Here is a 17,573-nt window from a genome sequence, read left to right on the forward strand (position 1 = left end):
GCACAGTCCATCATGGTGTAGAAGCAGCTGTGGCAGTGGAAGCATCACATAGCTGGTCATCACCTTGGCAGGCAGGAAGTAGAGATCTAGATGGAACTAGAGTAGGGCTATAGCCTATAAGGCTCCACCCCTCAGCATCTCACTTCTTCCATTTGACATTTAGATACAACATCATCATATTTGACAACTGTGCAATCGAGTTACAAATCTCATTATGTTTTAAGTAAGTTTTCTGATTTTGTGTTGGGCTGCATGTCACGACTTTTCAAAATAGTGCCAACAGATGGCGATCAAGCGTTCATATACATAGACACTCAAACCATAACAGTATCAAGTGGGTAAGAGTCTTAGACACAGGCTGAGCTGTGGTCACAGAACGAAAGGGTGCTAGGTTATGTACAAGGTGATTTGTTCCTGGGCCATTTCAGGTGGAGGAGGTCCAGGCTGGAGGACAGTGTGGTTCCCATCTCTGAATGTGTGTTTGGCTACTGCTGTTCCAGTGGTTGGACAAAGAACACCAGAAAATGACTTCTCCAGTAGGTCTCACCAAAGACTTAGACATGGCCACAGGCTTTTTCTGCTCTTATGCTGTTTTGTCTTTAACTAGAACCCTATTAGTATAGGAGGAAACTGGGATCTACTGGGGAGAAGTATATCGAGTGAGGGTTATGGTCTCCACCTCACCGCTGCAAACATCAACTCAGAGTCACACAGCTGAGAAGAGGAGTGGACCTCCATGTCTGCATCTGTATACTCAGCTATCCACCCATGAAAAATAGTCAAGACTGGGGCTGGAGAGATGGCTCAGGAGTTAAGAGTACTTTTTGCTCTTCAGAGGATCCACATCCAATTTCTAGCACCCACATCACAACTGCCTGTAACTCCAGCTTTAGGGAATCTGATAACCTCTTCTGGCCTCTTAGGGTACCAGCACACAGACCCATACACATACATGTAAATAAAAAGAAATTGTTAAAAAAAAGGAAAGTAGTCAAGAAAAAATTGTATAGTTTTTTTGTGTCATTAGTCTCTGAACAGCTCAGTATAATAACTATTACATGGTATTAGATATTGTTAAGTAATCTAGAAATGACTTCCAGTATACAGGAGAATGTGTGGAGGTGGTATGTCAGCATTATGCCATTTTATATAAGGGACTTGAGTGTCTTTGGATAGTGGTACCCAAGAGGGTCCAGAGAACAACTGCTCACTAATACTGAGGAATGGTTGGAGTAGAGATGGATTTGAATCTGGATCTTCCAGTTCCTAACCAAGAGGCTTTACGGATGTCAGCAAGGTGATTGCTGTTCCTGGCTTCGTTGCATAGCACAGCTGGCAGAAATCTGGGCCTCAGATTTTTTGCAAATATGTCTAAGAGAATAGCCGATCTAACCCTCAGTTTCCTCCATTACTCCTTTCTAGCAAGAACTCTGAATCTTTCTGGTAACAAGCATATTCCCTCCAGAGTCTGGCTCACCCTCACAGGCTAGTGCCTTCCTTTGCTTTCTCTTTCCGCCCCTCTTTTTCTCTCTTCCTTTCTGGGGCCCCTGCTTTTGTCCTGCACACAGGCATTTGTAAGACCACATGCTTGCAGTCAGCACAGAGTGGCAATTGTGTGGTCTGCTTTGTCCCTTGTAAATGCCACCATGAGTGTCTTCCTACATTGCTCCACGATAATCATACAGTTCTATTCACAAAACCCCGTGGGCACCCTGTTCTTATGGCACCACAATCTGCCTTCCAGAAGCCTGCCTGCAGAGAGATGTTTCTAAGGTGTGAATCTGATGTCTGATTACAGTGATCATTGGCATCATCAGGGCAGAGGGGCAGTCATCCACGTTTGCCCCAAGGCATTCAGACATAGGCCCTGCTGATCATCTCACGTCCTCCCATGTCAGTCATCATGTTGGCAGGAATGCAGAATTCACTCCAGATGGTTCCAATAAGGAGATTTTAACTGAGGGATGATTTCTACAGAGCAGGACTTAGGGATAAAACAAAAGTTGGAGGATGCTGAGGTAAACAACAGCAGATGGAGGCACTGGAGCCAGGAGGGAGCAAGGGAGAAATATTGTCTTCTTCTCACATCTTTTGAGTGCCTCCACTGGCTGAATCCAGCTGGAAGCCAGAAGGCTAGGGCCCAGGACAAGTGACCCACAGGGTTGGCTACAGGGAAGACAGTGGACCTGGGCATGCTTGGGGATGAATGGAGAGCATCTGAACTTGCCATCCCTCATGTTAGTCTCTTGTCTCTGCACATTTGCAGTGCCTGTACCCTGTTGAGACTACCAGACTATCCTCTCTATGTTGAAAACCCCCCAGTCTTCAGCCAAGTTTCAATGCCTCTTTTGATATCCCCACCTTTGTCCTTATCCTACAGTATCCTGACTGCTCATGACTGCCATGGTACCTTCTTGGTGCCAAGCTCCTCCAAGGAGAAACCCAGTCTCTTTACTGTTGAGAACTGAGTGTTTGGTAACTGGTAAATGAGCAGGGACCAAGCTCAACTGAATGAGGCAGTAGCCTTGGGTGAAAACATTTGTAGGCAGGAGAGAGAGAGAGAGAGGTTCAAAAAGTCTTAGCAATCAAAGCATGCTAGTCAGAAAACCAAATCAACAAGCTATAGCCCATGGGCCAACTGTCTGTTTTGAATGCCTACCCAAATGGGAATAGCTCCCCCAAAGCGCTCTAGCATAGTGTTTCAAAACATGTTTAGTGCATACCAGTAATCTCACCACTTGGGAGGTAGAGGCAGGAGAATCTGGAGTTTAAGGCCATCTTCAGTTACATATCCAGTTTGAGGCCAGCCTGGGCAACAAGAGACTCTTGTTTAAAAAAATTTTTTTTGATCTTGATCTAGAGTTAAAAATAAATTTCACATTGTGACTCCCCCCTTCTCCCCTGAGACATTTCTGGGATTGAAACAGTTCTTTATTGTTTTTATTAATTTTTAATTTTTTTTTGAGAATTTTGTTCTTGAGTATTGTATTTGTACTATTTCCACCCTCTCAGTCCTCTTCTAACTCCTCCCATGTCCCCCATTCTCCCTCACAATTTCTTGTCCTCTTTGGTTATTGTTGTTACACACACACACACACACACACACACACACACACACACACACACACGCATGCTCTGAGTCCATTTAGTGGTACTCATGTATGTGTACCCATGTTTAGGGCTGCTCACTTGGGATTAGATAACCTCTCAGGGAGCTCATCCCTAGAGAAAACTGATTTTCCCTCCCTCAGCATCCATTGGTTACCTACTGTTCTTCATCTTGAGGTGGGACCCCATGAAATTTCCCCATCCAAATTGGCATGTCAAATGGTTTTGTCATTGTGCAGATCTTCTTAGGTTACCACACTGTGGAAATGTCATTTGTGTAGCTTCCCTATCATCTCTAGAATGCATTAGCTAGCATCTGGTGTCTTGTCCCCCTGGCTCTTACATTCTTTTCACCCTCTCTTCCACCATTGTCCCCTGAGCCTTAGATGCAGAGTTGCATTGCAGATGCGTCACTTACGGCTGGGCACCTCACAGTCACTTATTCTCTACGTTTGAGAATTTGTAGAACTTTGTAATAGTCTCTATCTGTTGCAAGAAGCAGCTTCTTTGACAAGCGTTGAGATACACTTGTCTGTGAAGATAAGGATACTTATTTAGAATACAATAGGAAATTAGGTTGGTCTAGGAACATGGCAGTAGTAGGTTCTCCTCTAGAGTCTATGACCCCTCCCACCATGTGTGCTTGGCTATGTTTAGAGTATCATGCATGGATTCCTTCCTATTAAGTGAGTCTTAAGGTCTATTAAACAGCTATTGATTACCTCCAAGATAAAGGTACCACAGTTGCACAAATAGAAGTAATTTGCTAGGCTAGTCATTGTGGTTAGTAGGTTTTATAGCTGGGTAGGACCACTCGTTGTTTTTCTCCCTTGGCAGTTTGCATAGCACCTTCTAATACTCTAAGAGCTAGTCTTTGGGGAGGCTTCCAGGTTACTTCCAGCTTAGTTGCTCCAAGTCCTATATCTGAAGTATGTCATGACTTCAGCAATAGGGTCTTACCTTCAAGTTTTGAGAGGCAATCAAGGGCTGTGGCACTAGCCTATGTTCTTTTGGAAACTCTTGAACTACTCTGACCAACAACTTGAAGGGAGGTAAAGCAAGTTTCTTAATAAGACTTGCTGTCTCTAAACATGAAACACGCCCTGGAATTTTCTATTTTAATCTTGTCTCCTTTTTTTTCATTGAAAATGCTGCCCACAGCCTTTTAAATTCATATTGCTTGGATTTTGCTTATGTGCTTTTATTGCCCAGCTTGCCAGTGGGGTGCACCCCCCAAAGTGCACCCTGTTTTGACTGCCTGCTCTGCTCTGAGAAGAGTGCCTGGCATGCAGAAGCTTCTCTGTGATGTGCTGTGAGCCACCGTGTGAGTGGGTGCTGAACAGAGGGGTCCTGGCCTCTGCAGTAGGGCTTCTATAAGTGGCTTATTTTTTCTTACTCCAGTTGCTCCTGGGCCCAGCCTTGCCCAGGACACCCTGGCACTGCCACCATCCTGGGCTGTGATGGGCCTGCTGTTCCTTTTTCTGCCGTTCCTGCTTTCCTGTGTTTCTGGACTGCCCTTCTACAATGGCTTCTACTATGCCAACAGTCTCTACAGCAGGCCCCCTGGCAACGGTCATGGGGAAGGTAGGTGGCTCCTAGACCTGTCCTCTCGCTCCGGTGGTAATATATGGGTTCCAGGCTGGGATGATGACAGTAGGTTTTTCCCTGTCTGGATCCTTGGGGTGGATCAGTGTGGCTTCTAAGATGCAAAGAGATGGTTTAGATACTCTGTGTTTGGTGGTACCTTAGACATGGGGCCAGGTTCACTTGGGGACTTATTCATGGCCCGTTTTTCAAGATCTAGCTTAACTGCAAGCACTCCTGGTCTCCCCAGCAGAAAGGACTTTGGGGTCACATAGATGTGAGTTAATTGTTTGGGGGATTTATTTATTTTTATTTTATGTGTATGAGTGTTTTGCCTGCATGTATGTAAGTGCACCTGTGTTATACAATGCCTATGAAGGCCAGAAAAGGGCATTGGATCCCCTGGAACTGGAGTTAGGGGATTTGTTGGCTGCTATGTGGGTGCTGGGAACTGAATCCAGGTCCTCTGTAAGAGCAGCCATTGCTCTTAACCGCTGAGTTAATCTTAGTGCTGACTCTTTCTTGCTTCGTGTCTTTGAGCAGGGGACTTTTGAGATGACAGTCATTGAGGGACAGTTTCCTAGCCTTGGCTGACCATGGTAGCTGGGTCTTTGAGAAGCAGTGTTCTTAACCACTGAGCCATCTCTCCAGCCAGCCCTAGTTTATTTAATTGTATATTTTATTTATTATTTTTATTTTATGTATATGGTTGTATTATCTGCATGTAGGTGGATGCAGCTGTGTCATGCAATGCCAGCAGAGGTCAGAAGAGGATTTTGGTTCTCTGGGACTGGAGTTACAGATGATTGTTGGCCACCATGTGGGTGCTGAGAACTAAACCTGCATCCTCTGCAAGAGCAGCCAATGCTCTTAACAGCTGAGACATCTCTCTAGCCCCTTATTTTATTTATTTTTATTTTAGTGTATGAGTGTATTGCCTGCATGTGTGTAAGTGCAACCTAAACCTGCATCCTCTGCAAGAGCAGCCAATGCTCTTAACGGCTGAGACATCTCTCCAGCCCCTTATTTTATTTTTATTTTAGTGTATGAGTGTATTGCCTGCATGTGTGTAAGTGCACCCATGTGGTGCAATGTCAGGAGGTTAGAAGAAGGGGTTGGATTCCCCTGGAACTGGAATTAGGGATGGCTGTTAGCCACCATGTGGATGCGGGAATTGAACCTGGGTTCTTTGTCAGACCAGTCAGTGCTCTTAACCACTGAGCCATCTCTCCAGCCCCCCTTATTTTATTTTTTGAGACAAGACCTTATGTAGCCCATGCTGATCTCAAGCTTGCTATGTAGGTGAGGATGACCTTGAAGCTCTGATCCTTCATCTCCTAAGGGTTGAGATTATCGTTGTGCACCACTATGCCAGGTTTTATGCATTGTTGAAGATTGAAACCAGGGCTTTGTGCGTGCTAAGCAAGCACTCTCCCAACTGAGCTACATTCCCAGTTCCCCCTCACCTTTTGGAAACAAGGTCTTGTGTAGCTCAGGCTGGCCTTTCTATATAGCTGAAGATGGCCTTAATTAAGCTCCTGGTCCTCCTGCTACCACTTCCAGAGAGCTGGGGTCACAGGCATGAGCTACCACACTTGGCTTGTCAGCTTGCTTTTGGTGTAGAACAAACCACCTCAAATCTGGCTGCTTAACACCATACTCGTTTATTGAGCTCTATAGCTCAGCATTTTCGAGTGCACTCCGTTTCTTCTGATCCTGTAGCTGAGACTGTCACCAGCAGTGGGAAACACAACTCCACATGGCTGGAGTGTCACTTGAGTACTCTACTCACTGGCCTCGGGGAGGTGGGGAGTCTCTTTTCAGGTTAGCCAGACTTGTGCAGCAACAAAGAATTTTAGGACATGCCAGAGTTTATTGATTAAGCGGGACAAAAAGAACTCGAGGAGAGTTGTGTGTAGGTATTAGCCGATCATCCAAAGGCCTCAGCAGTTGCTATGTCTGGGATCTGCGGGCTGTGAAAAATACAAAGTGTACAGCTCCGCATAGATATTAGGGAAGGGATGTGATGGTACATCCCCTTTAAAAAAATCCATAGAATTCCATCCTTGAAGAGACCCCTGAACAGCACGCAGCTGGAGAAGGGCATGCTAGGAGAGATCAAAGCACTGGTGAAAGGGGTCCTTACTTATACAAGGGTCACAAGGAGGCTGACATTGAGGCAGGCAGATCTCTGGGAGTTCCAGGCCAGCCAGGTCAACATAGTGAGCCCTTATGTCAAAAAAAGAAAAAGAAAAAGAAAAAAGGCATGAAGTTGGGTTGGGAGGGGGACTTGTTGGTAGGGACATATGGGAATTGAGGGGGGAAATGAGGGGCAGATATGATCATATTTCATTGTATATATGCATGAAATTCTCAAAAATAAAGAAAATAAATGGGTAATCATTTATAAAAAATGGCTGATAAGCCATGCCTCAATTCCAGTCTCCTTGTGACCCTAGTGTAAGTAAGGACATCTTTGATCAGTGCCCTTATCTTACCCCCTTTTCCAACTACTCAGTGTTCTCTTCCAGGACAGGCTATACCATTATAGGATGAGCCCAGCTAAGGAGGACCAGCTCTGTTCCCTGTGGTCTCTTGGCTCCAGACAGTTGAGTCTGGGCTTGTCCACATGATAGCTGGCAATGTCCCAAGAGGAGGAAGTAGCGAGGGCTCCCAGAATTAAGGCTCAGAAGAGGCACAGTGAGACCGTCCTATCTACCACATTCATCCAAACAAGTGGCAAGGCCAGTACAGATTCAAGGGGTGGGTGGGTAAATTAATGTCACCTCTTTTTTTTTTGGTCTCATTTTGTAGCCTTTGCTGGCCTCAAATTTATACTCATGATGATCCTTCTGCCTCAGCCTCTCCAGTGCTAGGATTACAGGTGTTTGCCATCACACACAGCTCAATGAAAGTGGGCACAAAATCACGTGAAATGAGTACTTAGAAATGGAGAAGGGGAGCAATTTTTGCAGTCTGTAGCACCTGAGTCTGGAGGGGGCTAGGAACGAGAGTGTGGGTGATCTTTGAAAGACTACTAATATGCCAGGGCCCCATCTATGCCCTACTTAACCCCCAGGCTTGTTCAATGGAGTGAAGTTGGTGGTAGAGACACCTGAGGAGGTCCTGTTCAGTCACCAGGGGGCCAGTGTGACCCTGCCCTGTCACTATCACTACGAGCCAGCCCTGGCCTCCCCACGGCCCTTACGCATCAAGTGGTGGAAGCTGTCAGAGAATGGGGCCCCGGAGCAGGATGTGCTAGTGGCCATTGGACAGAGGCACCGCTCCTTTGGAGACTACCAAGGTCGTGTGCATCTGCAGCAGAGCAAGGAAGGGGAAGTCTCGCTGGAGCTCAGGGACCTGCAGCTGGAGGACTCTGGGCGCTACCGCTGTGAGGTCATTGATGGGCTGGAAGACGAGAGTGGCCTGGTGGACCTGGAGCTGCGGGGTGAGATCCTGACTGGGACTGGGTGCCACTGGAATCCAAGGGAAGAGTAGAGGACCAAGAGAAGGCATAGACCTCTATACTTTACACATATAGGCACATCTAATTCTCAAAACAACCCCTGGGAGGAAACTGCTATAGCATTACAGGAAACAGGGAGGTCAAGTAACTTACCTAATGTCACATAGATTATAAGTGGAAGAGCTGGGGTTTGAACCTGGCAGCAGCTTCCACTGCCTTCTGTTCCCTCACTCAATCTAATTCAGAAAGAGGAAAACAGGAGCTGTTTCACAGCCCATTGCAGTCAGAACTGAGATTCCAGCAGGGTTAGCCCCAAGACCCACATGGAAGAATGGTTGTCTAACATCAATGAGGCCCTAGGTTCAATCCCCAGCTTGCAAAAACAGCAAGAGAATGAAACCCTCAAGTTTATATAGTGAAATTCGAAACATGTATGGTAGTGTGGTTTTTTTGGTATGGGCTTTTGTTTCTGAGACAGGATCTCACTCTGTAGCCCAGGCTGATCTTGAAGTCATGGTAATCCTTCTGCCTTGGTCTCTTGACTGCTAAGATTACAGGGGTGAGCCACACATCCCACTAGCATAGTAATTTTTGAGGGAAGCATGTGGTTTTGTCAGACAAGGTTACCAGGAAGGAGGCTTTTGACCTCAGGCCTCCTTTAACTAAAGGCCCTTTACCACCCTTCTTCCCACAGTTTCTAAGGTTTCCCTTGCCCCTGAAAATCAACTGTCACACATAGAAAGTTTCTTGCATTTTCTTTCTTCCCTTCCTCTTTCTCCCTTCCTTCCTCCCTTCCTTCTGCTCCTCTTTCTATTTCTTCTTTCTTTCTTCCTTTCTTTTTGTTGAGGCTGCCTCACTTTCATCCCAGAATGGCCTTGAATTCATGGTAATCCTTTACCTCATGGCCCTCCCTTTCTATAAATTAAACCAACTCATTGGGGCTGGTAGTTAGCAGGTAAAGGCACCTGCTACCAAACTTGGTGATCTGAGTTTAATCCTCCAGAGCCACATAGTAGAAGGAAAGAACTGACTCCTGAAAGTTATCCTCTTACTTCCACACACATGCCATGGCATGCACCCTCCCTAAATAAATAAATAAATAAATAAATAATGTAGTTAAAAATAGACCAATTCATAGATCAACAGTATACCGCCCCCCCAAATCAGAAAACCAAATCTTGAATTTACTGTGGGTAAGTACCACACTGAACTAGGAGAATTAAGTGATGTGTAGGCATTATGTTAGGTTCATAAGCAGTCCAGAGATAAGTTAAAATATATTGGAGACTGTGCAGAGGTTATATGCAGATGCTGCTATTTTATATAAGGGATGTGAGTATGTATAGATTTTGGTATCCTAGGGACCTGGTTCCAATCCTGCTTGGATACTTAGGGATATCTGTAGAATGGGGAGCTGGGACCCAAGTCCAAAGCATAGGTCTGTCTCCTGTAGACAGTAGCAGGACCTGCCTTCTAGTCCTCCTATAGTGGGGCACATCAGTTGATGGATTGATTACCCTAACAAGCCAATATATGCTTTCTGAGGTCTCTGCTTGGGTCCAGGAGGAAGGTGAGTGGACAGATCTGAGGTTTGCTGAATTTTTGTGTTACCTGTGCCCGTGTGTTCTGCAGGGAACATGCATCCCAGTGGAGGTGGGGAGCTGGGACCTCATGCACTCCTTCAAGCCATTCCTTCCTTTCTAGGTGTGGTCTTTCCCTACCAGTCTCACCAGGGGCGCTACCAGCTCAACTTCCATGAGGCCCAACAGGCGTGCCTGGAGCAGGATGCTGTGGTGGCCTCTTTTGAGCAGCTCTTCAGGGCTTGGGAGGAGGGGCTGGACTGGTGCAATGCTGGCTGGCTTCAAGATGGTTCGGTGCAGTACCCCATAGCGTTGCCGCGGCAGCCCTGCGGAGGCCTGGGCCTGGCGCCTGGAGTTCGCAGCTATGGCCATCGCCACCACCGCCTGCATCGCTATGACGTGTTCTGCTTCACTGCTGCCCTCAAAGGTGAGTGGAATGGTCCAACACAGACCTGCACACTTGATGGCCATCTAGGACCTGAGGAGGGCATCCTCTTCTGTGGAACTTTCAGAACCTTCTGCCCCTATCTGCTGGCATCTCAGCCTGAGATCTGGAGCGCTAGCAGATCTGGAGGCGATGTCCCCAACAGATCTGAGTGCAATCCTCTTGCTGCCTCATGCCCACCATTGGTGCTTCATTCATCAAACGTTTTCTGATGTGTTGGGGCCTGGATGAGACTCCTGGTCAGCACAGACAAATCACATCTTTCTTCATAGTATGGCTCTTATCATTGAAAGGTAAATGAAATCAGAAATTGGTTCAGGGCTGTCACAAAAGCACTTAGAAATGTGTCTAGCAGGACTGGGGATGTTGCTCAGCTGATAGAATGCTCATCTAAGCATGCATAAGGCCTGGGTTCCATTCCTAGCACTGCATAGACTGCGCATGGTGGTATATGTCTGTAATCCCAGCATGTGGCAGATGGAGGCAGGAGGATCAAAAGTCAAGTTCAAGGTCTTCCTCAGATACATAGCAAGTACAAAAATGTCTGCTGGCACATACTAGGTGCTCATACAGTTAAGTGCTCAGTAAATTATGGGTGAGAGGCCACTTGGTCCAGCCTAGGCAGGGTGCCCACTCAGAATGCAGTTAGGGAAGGATGCTGGGGGCTTCAAAATGACTAGAGAACCCTCAGCCCTATGGGAAGTGGGATGGTGGAGTGAGGCCTGGGAAGGAGCCCTTCCCCGAAGGTGACCAATACAGATGCCCACAAGACATTGGCACCCTACCTTGTCTTGTCCCTTGCCATTGGCCCTGCTGCCCTCACTGGCTACCCCATCTGCTGACCAACACTCAATGCTCCATTTCCTGCAGGACAGGTATACTACCTGGAGCACCCCAAGAAGCTGACACTGCTTGAGGCCAGGGAGGCCTGCCAGGAAGATGGCTCGCAGATTGCCACAGTGGGCCAGCTCTTTGCTGCCTGGAAGTTCCGTGGTCTGGATCACTGTGATGCTGGCTGGTTGGCAGATGGAAGTGCCCGCTACCCCATAGTTCACCCTCATCTCAACTGTGGGCCCCCGGAGCCTGGGGTCCGGACTTTTGGTTTTCCAGACCCACAAACCCGCTATGGTGTTTACTGCTACAGCCAGCACTAGGCAGGCTAGCCAGCTCTACTGGTCCCACCTCCTGCCCTCTTGGGCTGAGTATTTGTTAGGTGGGTCATTGCCCCTTGTGGGTTAGGGCAATGCTAATAGTATTTTATACTTCTCAATTTAAATGTTTTTTTAAGGTACTGTTTTTTACAGATCCAGCTCCCAATTCCTTTGACATCCCTCTGTGGGATATTTGGGGTCCACTGACTTTTAGAGGCATTCCTATCTCCCGGTACAGCTGGTCTCCCTGCCCCGAGGATGCTGGTGCCCAGCACAGGCAATGGCCAGCTCAGGGTCCACAGGAGTCAAGATGTGGTGACTGCACCTAGCTCTCCCTTCCCTTGGTTTACAGGAGGCAGGAGGCTGGGGTTTGGCTTTTTTAAAATTCCTGAATAGGGTCCCTAGACTTGTCGTTCAAGTCTGAGGGAAGGGAGATCTTTCTTGACCTTCTCTCCTCCTCTCTTGGTTCCAAAGAGTCTGAATTTCCTTCCATGCCCCCTGCTTGGGAATGACCATCTGGGTATGTATACCTTATTTGGGCAATAAATGGTGCTTTGCCCCTCCCCCGACCCCTTTCCTTTCCAGTCTATCCCTGTATCTGACTTTTTGTCTCCTTCAGTCTTAGGGACTGTCTCCCAGCCCAGGGTATGTGTGAGGTCACTTCTGTCCCTGGGCTGCCTCTGCAGGCTGGCTTGCTTCTGGTCTTGTGTGCCCTATGGCATACTCTGCCTCAGGTGCTGGCTCAGCTTCTGGAGGCCTGGCTGTCATCTTCAGCATCTCCACCCCATGACGGTGCATCCTTGAGGCACTCCATTGAAGAGTGGGAAGTGCCTCAAGAGAGGGAAGAGGAAGCTATACCCTCCAGTGGGTCTCAGAGACTGAGGATCTGAGGGGTGTCTTTTTAAAATTTTTATTTTATGAGTGTTTTGCATGCATGTACCTGTGTGTGCAATGCCTGCAGAAGCCAGAGGAGGGAATCAGATGCCCTGGAACTGGAATTAGGGAAGGTTGTTAGCTGTTATGTGGGTGCTGAGACTAGAACCTGGGTCTTCTGCAAGAGCAGCCAGTGCTCTTAACTGCTGAGCCATCTCTCCAGCCCCGCAAGGGGTATCTTTGTTCCTCACCCTAGTACCATTCAGAAAACCAGACATGCACTTCACACAAGCATGGTTGTATGCCCGGTGCTTACCAATCAGGTGTTTTTCATTTTGTTTCCTTATTTTAGAAGTTTTTTGTTTAAGCGTGTGTATGTACGTGTGTACATGTGACTGCAAGTGCCCACAGAGGCCAGAATAATGTGTTGGAGCCCCTGGAGGTAAAGTTACAAGCAGTATGAGTCTTCTGACATGCATGCTGGGAACTGAACTCCAGTCTTCTGCAAGAACAGCAAGTTCTTTTTAAAAAATTTTTTTTAATTAATTATTAAAATTAATCTTATGTGTGTATTGCCTGCATGTAGGTAAGTGCACCCGTGTCGTGCAATGCCTGCAGAGGTCAGAAGAAGCTGCGGATCCCCTGAGACTGGAGTTACTGATAGTCGTTAGCTGCCATGTGGGTGCTGGGATTTGAACCCGGGTCTTCTGCAAGAACAACCAGTGTTCTTAACTGCTGACCCATCTCTCCTGCCCTGAACAGCAAACTCTTTTAACCACTAAGCTATCTCTGCAGTTCCTCAGTTTTCCTTTTTCTTTTTCGGGGGCGTGGTAGGGATTGAGACAGGGTCTCATGTAGCCCCAGGTGGTCTTGACCTTGCTGTATAGCTGAGGATGACCTTGAACTCCTGATCCTCCTGCCTCCTGAATGCTGGTACTACAGGTGTGTACCATTACACCTGGCCAGCAGCTCAGGCCCTGGGAATTTATTCAAAATGCAAATTCCTGGGCCTTGCTGCAGATTTATTGAGTCCGAAACTGGGAGTAAACTCAGCAGCACTCTGTTATCCCAACCGTCTAAGGGATATTTCCTCCCTTTTGGTAGTGGAGATTGGCTAGGACATTGCATGTGGTAATTAAGCACTCTACCACTGAGCCGTGTACCCAACTCTTACTCATTGAGACTGAGTCTTACTAAATTTCCAGTCTGACCTTGAATTTGTGATCCTTCTGTCTCAGCCTCCCAAGTAGCTGAGGATACAGGCCTATGCCACCAGACTGGGCACAGATGTCTCTCCTGAGTCATCCTTTTGTTATTGTTGCTCTTTTGAGACAGAATCTTACTATGTAGCCCAGCTGGCCTTGAACTTTCAATCCTCCTGCTTCAGCCTCCTGAGTATACCACCATGCCCTGTTAGTGTGTCCGCTTGCAAATCGGTACTCAGAACCACCGAAGGACATACGTGGACAGGCACACCCAGGCATGCACACACAAATAGATGACCGGTGCTCACATATATTTCATGTTCATAACACGGTACAGAGAGTCCATCAAACACATCATCAGTCTAGTACAAATAAAGCAAACAGATGCAACTGGCTCAGACTCTGGACACAGGACTCATACCAGTTGGGAGTCATTTGCTCAACACTTGGTTTCAGTGCTACCACCTAAGTGCTCCATCAGGAGGTCCCAGATCATGGTCACCTCTTGCTTAAATTAAAAAAGGAAAGAAAATAGATCTCTTCCAATGTCTTTATTATTATAATTATCATAATCTTTAGTTTTCAAAAATATAAATAGGTGCACGGAACACTGGTGCCTGCACCGTCCCGGGGGTGGGGAGAGGGGAGAAGATGGAGGAGCACCCCCTGGAAAGGAAGTGCCCCTACCCAGCCCAGCCGAGAAATGACACCTGCTAGGGTGGTAGACCCAGATGAGAGGTCACTGGAAGAGGGGCCCTGGAGGGGAGGCAACCTCACTTCCCTCAGCCAGCCTGCTCCCTGCCCCAGGCTCTTCCCCTCAAAGATGGCTCAGCCCTTGGTTCCTTTTGTCCAGTACGTTAAGCAGCAGTCCCCTCTGAGTCCTTCATACTCTGAGGCCATGGCCCCCTGGCTCCTCCTGACCCCTCCTCCCGCCTCCCTAGCTCTCCCTGGAGGTGAAATAACCAACCATTGCACTGCTCTTGGGTAAAGTCAGGAAACAAAAAATAATCTTCTTTATTAACTTAATCCCTCCCTTCTTACCCTGTCTCTGTGCTGGTCCCTGGAAAGGCACGATGGGAGATTGAAGAAATGTCTCTAACTCTCAGTCCATTGAAGAAATGTCTAAACTCAGTCCATGGGTTACAGTAAATTTGCTTTGGCATTTGGGGGGACAAATTTGGCATTTGGGAAATGTGGGGGGGTGAGGGCAGGGGTACACACAATGTGGGATTTGTTTTTGTTTTTTCCTTCTTTAATGGGATTCCTTATATGACAAAAAGCAACAAGACACCATCTGGGTGGGATGCATGGTCAGCCTGGCTGATGGCTGGGCTCAGCATCCTGGGCAAGTCCTAGAAGCTGTGCTCAGTGGACCATGCTGGGGCGGCTCCTCATGGGTCTCAAGCTCCGCTTCTGTAACCTGCGCTTGTAGGTGGAGGCTGTTAAAAAGGGAGGTGGAAAAATACCAGTGAGCAGGGAGAAGTAGGGCCAAGCCTAGGCTTTCCACAGTGCCCTGCCCTACAGAATGTGGGCTCAGGAAGGCGGCCTAAAGCTGCCTCCAGCCTGCTCCTCTGGGTTGGATTTTTCTTTGAACTTCCTTGGACTCAGGAGGCAGTCATAGCCCCAGCCCCCAGCTTCTCCAACAGGCATTCCCTGGGACGGGAGCCAGTGATTCATGATGGAGCAGACCCTTAAACCTTGCCCCACTGGCTTAGCCCCTAGTATGGGACAGGATCTAGAGGACAGCATCAGCTACCACTGTGCTCTGGGGACAAGAAGAAGGCTCTATTGGTGGAATCTGACCCTGTGCCAGGTGAAAGGCCAGAAGGGTGATGCTCACGGTCTGTGCAGGTGATCCGAGGTTCCTCCCAGTGCCCACTGGGCTGGCACCGGATGGTGGGCACGTGGCGCTGGACAAAGCCCTCTGTGCACTGGTACCGTACCAGGGAACTGATTTCATATCGGTCCTTCTTCTGCCCAAGGGTCCTGGCATGCTTCACCACTGGGGGGTCTCCACAGGCCACTGAGGGACAAATGCTTTTTAGGAAGGTGTCTCATGAGGTCTTCTGTGATGACCAATGTGACCAGAGACAAGATTAGCCCAGAGCCAAAGCATAGTGAGAAGGGCATGGGCTCTGTTACCAATTGCTAAGCCTGGACTGCTGGGAAAATGCAGGGCTAAGAATCCCAAGACCTTCACTTCTAACATCAAGACACCTCTGTGGTGTTAGGAGGCAGGAAGGGAATATGAAAGTGGCCTTGGGCAATGGTGAAATGAAAGGAAAGGAGAAAGGAAAAGAAGGAGCAGTCAGGCATATCAGTTGTGGCTTCTTTATGAAAATGACCTGTGCCAGGGAAAGTGGAACCCAGAGGATGCCTGCAACATAGGCCATGAGCAAGGACAGGTATACATGCCCTACAAACATTGTGATGCTCACAGCCCTGAAGTTGAAGGATCTAGGCCTGACAGCCATAATTCTGTGACTGGCATTCTTGGAACCCCAGAAAGAGAGGTCCCCTCCAAGACCATCGTAAATGGCTTTCTGCTGCTGACAACTGAGGGACTGTGGTATGTGTGGAGTCAAGGATCCTGTCTTCTAGCTTTCATGCTCTCATAGACCCTGTGAATAACCCCCCAGGAGTCAGCTCCCCCTTGCCGTTGGCCCTGTGATGCTGGTGCCAGGAAAGGTCTGCATATCAGCACCTGTGAGCTTCTTGGGGATGTCCCCAGAGACCCCAGTGGCTGGAAGAGAAGGGCACTTGTCTCAGGTTACATGGCAAGTGTCTCCTTTGCAGCTGAAGGTCCCCATCCACTCCCTGAACCTCCTCCCAGGCCCTGCTTACCGGTGCCCTTTTTACATGTGAAGGGCAATTGGTAATTGCAGGGGACATCATTCCACTCGCCCTTCTCATGCCAGATCATCACCACACAGTCTTCTCCAGTGGCAAAGAAGTTGTCAGGCTGGTTGGGACGCCACTTCTCAAATTGCTGTGGGCGGGAGAGGTGAAGTAGTAACGGGAAGGCAGAAGTAGAGTGTTTTGGACTGATGCCCACTTTCTTCCCCATCAGGCCCCTGTCTCCTTGTTCCTTTTATTCAGTTTCTGGGTCATATGGCAGTGGCAAAGGCTCCTGGGAATCTGGTCCTAGGTACTATGGATGCCAGTTTAGGAAACTGGTTACACAGCCTGGCTCTGGTCCTTTGCAGGAACTCAGAACCCTTAAGGATTCAGTGAAGGCTTTCAGCCCTTCACTGACCTGTAACTGACTGCCCGTACTGTCTACTTGACCTCTATATTGCTTTCTATTTTCTTTTCTATTTTTTTTTTTTTTTTGACAGGCTTTCCCTAGTCTGAGTCCTCCTGGAACTCAGGATAGAACTCTCCATCTCAGAGATTCGCCCACCTCTGCTAGGATTAAAGGCCTGTGCTACCTCGCCTGGCTTTGCTTTCTATTTTCTTGAGTAGATACAAGTTATTTGGGCATAAGGAGACTCTCTCAAGCATCATATACCTTTGATGGTGGCTTCTGGCCATGCCTTCATTTCTCTCCTGGCTCCTTCCCCTGTCTTGTGCCTTCACTTCTACAGTCCAACCAGCATTGAGCTGATCTCAGAGACAGAGGAGACACAATCCTTTCTCTACAGGGTTCCCTCCCAGCAGCTACTCAATTTGCGTCAGTTTGAATGACATCTGAATGCATGCTCTTCCTGGGGTCTTTATCCCACTCCTTATCTTCTCCAAACTCACCAGGGAGTGTCCATCAGACCAGCGGAAGTCTCCTTCGATAGTCCTGTCATTCAGGCCAATCCACTGGTAATCTTGAGCATTTTCTGGGGAGGGAAGATGGGTTTGTACCTGGCGTTGGATAGCCTGGGCTGTCTGAAGATTAGAGCTCATAGGAGTAGAGGGCATGGAGGCAAAAGGAGGCAGGTGGCTTCTAGGAACATTCTGCTGGCTTCTGTGGATTCTGTGAGGGTCTCAGGACATGCATCTTTGGGATATATGTTGGTCCACCTCCTCAGGCTGGTATGGACAGGTGTCAGCCATGAGTTAGCCAGGGGCTGACTCTGACTAGTAGAGATCTGTCCTGGGTGTAGCTGGAGCTGCTGGCCCCAGTGACCCATCTTCTCTCAGGGAACTGTGGGAACATCTGATCCTCTT

At 48.0% G+C, this 17,573-nt stretch overlaps 2 protein-coding genes across 3 annotated transcripts in view; one reads left to right on the plus strand and one right to left on the minus strand.

The window, feature by feature from the left end:
* Hapln3 (hyaluronan and proteoglycan link protein 3) overlaps nt 1-12,795 on the plus strand; it is a 21,602-nt gene extending 8,807 nt beyond the window's left edge. Inside the window, exons 2-5 of the mRNA XM_008852840.3 lie at nt 4,510-4,692; nt 7,772-8,140; nt 9,863-10,165; nt 11,054-12,795. Of these exons, the coding sequence (XP_008851062.1) occupies nt 4,569-4,692; nt 7,772-8,140; nt 9,863-10,165; nt 11,054-11,337 (1,080 nt within the window). The 5' untranslated portion in view covers nt 4,510-4,568 and the 3' untranslated portion in view covers nt 11,338-12,795. The remainder of the gene's footprint in view (nt 1-4,509; nt 4,693-7,771; nt 8,141-9,862; nt 10,166-11,053) is intronic.
* A 249-nt stretch (nt 12,796-13,044) lies between these two features.
* Acan (aggrecan) overlaps nt 13,045-17,573 on the minus strand; it is a 71,420-nt gene continuing 66,891 nt past the window's right edge. For both annotated transcript variants that reach the window (XM_029555958.1, XM_029555957.1), the window contains 4 exons: nt 17,160-17,242; nt 16,257-16,401; nt 15,253-15,435; nt 13,045-14,851 (listed from right to left, as the gene is read on the minus strand). In XM_029555958.1, the coding sequence (XP_029411818.1) occupies nt 14,778-14,851; nt 15,253-15,435; nt 16,257-16,401; nt 17,160-17,242 (485 nt within the window). In that variant the 3' untranslated portion in view covers nt 13,045-14,777. The remainder of the gene's footprint in view (nt 14,852-15,252; nt 15,436-16,256; nt 16,402-17,159; nt 17,243-17,573) is intronic.

This window comes from Nannospalax galili, unplaced genomic scaffold (genome assembly GCF_000622305.1).
Source record: "Nannospalax galili isolate Female #2095 unplaced genomic scaffold, S.galili_v1.0 scaffold185, whole genome shotgun sequence".
Lineage (NCBI taxonomy): Eukaryota > Metazoa > Chordata > Mammalia > Rodentia > Spalacidae > Nannospalax > Nannospalax galili.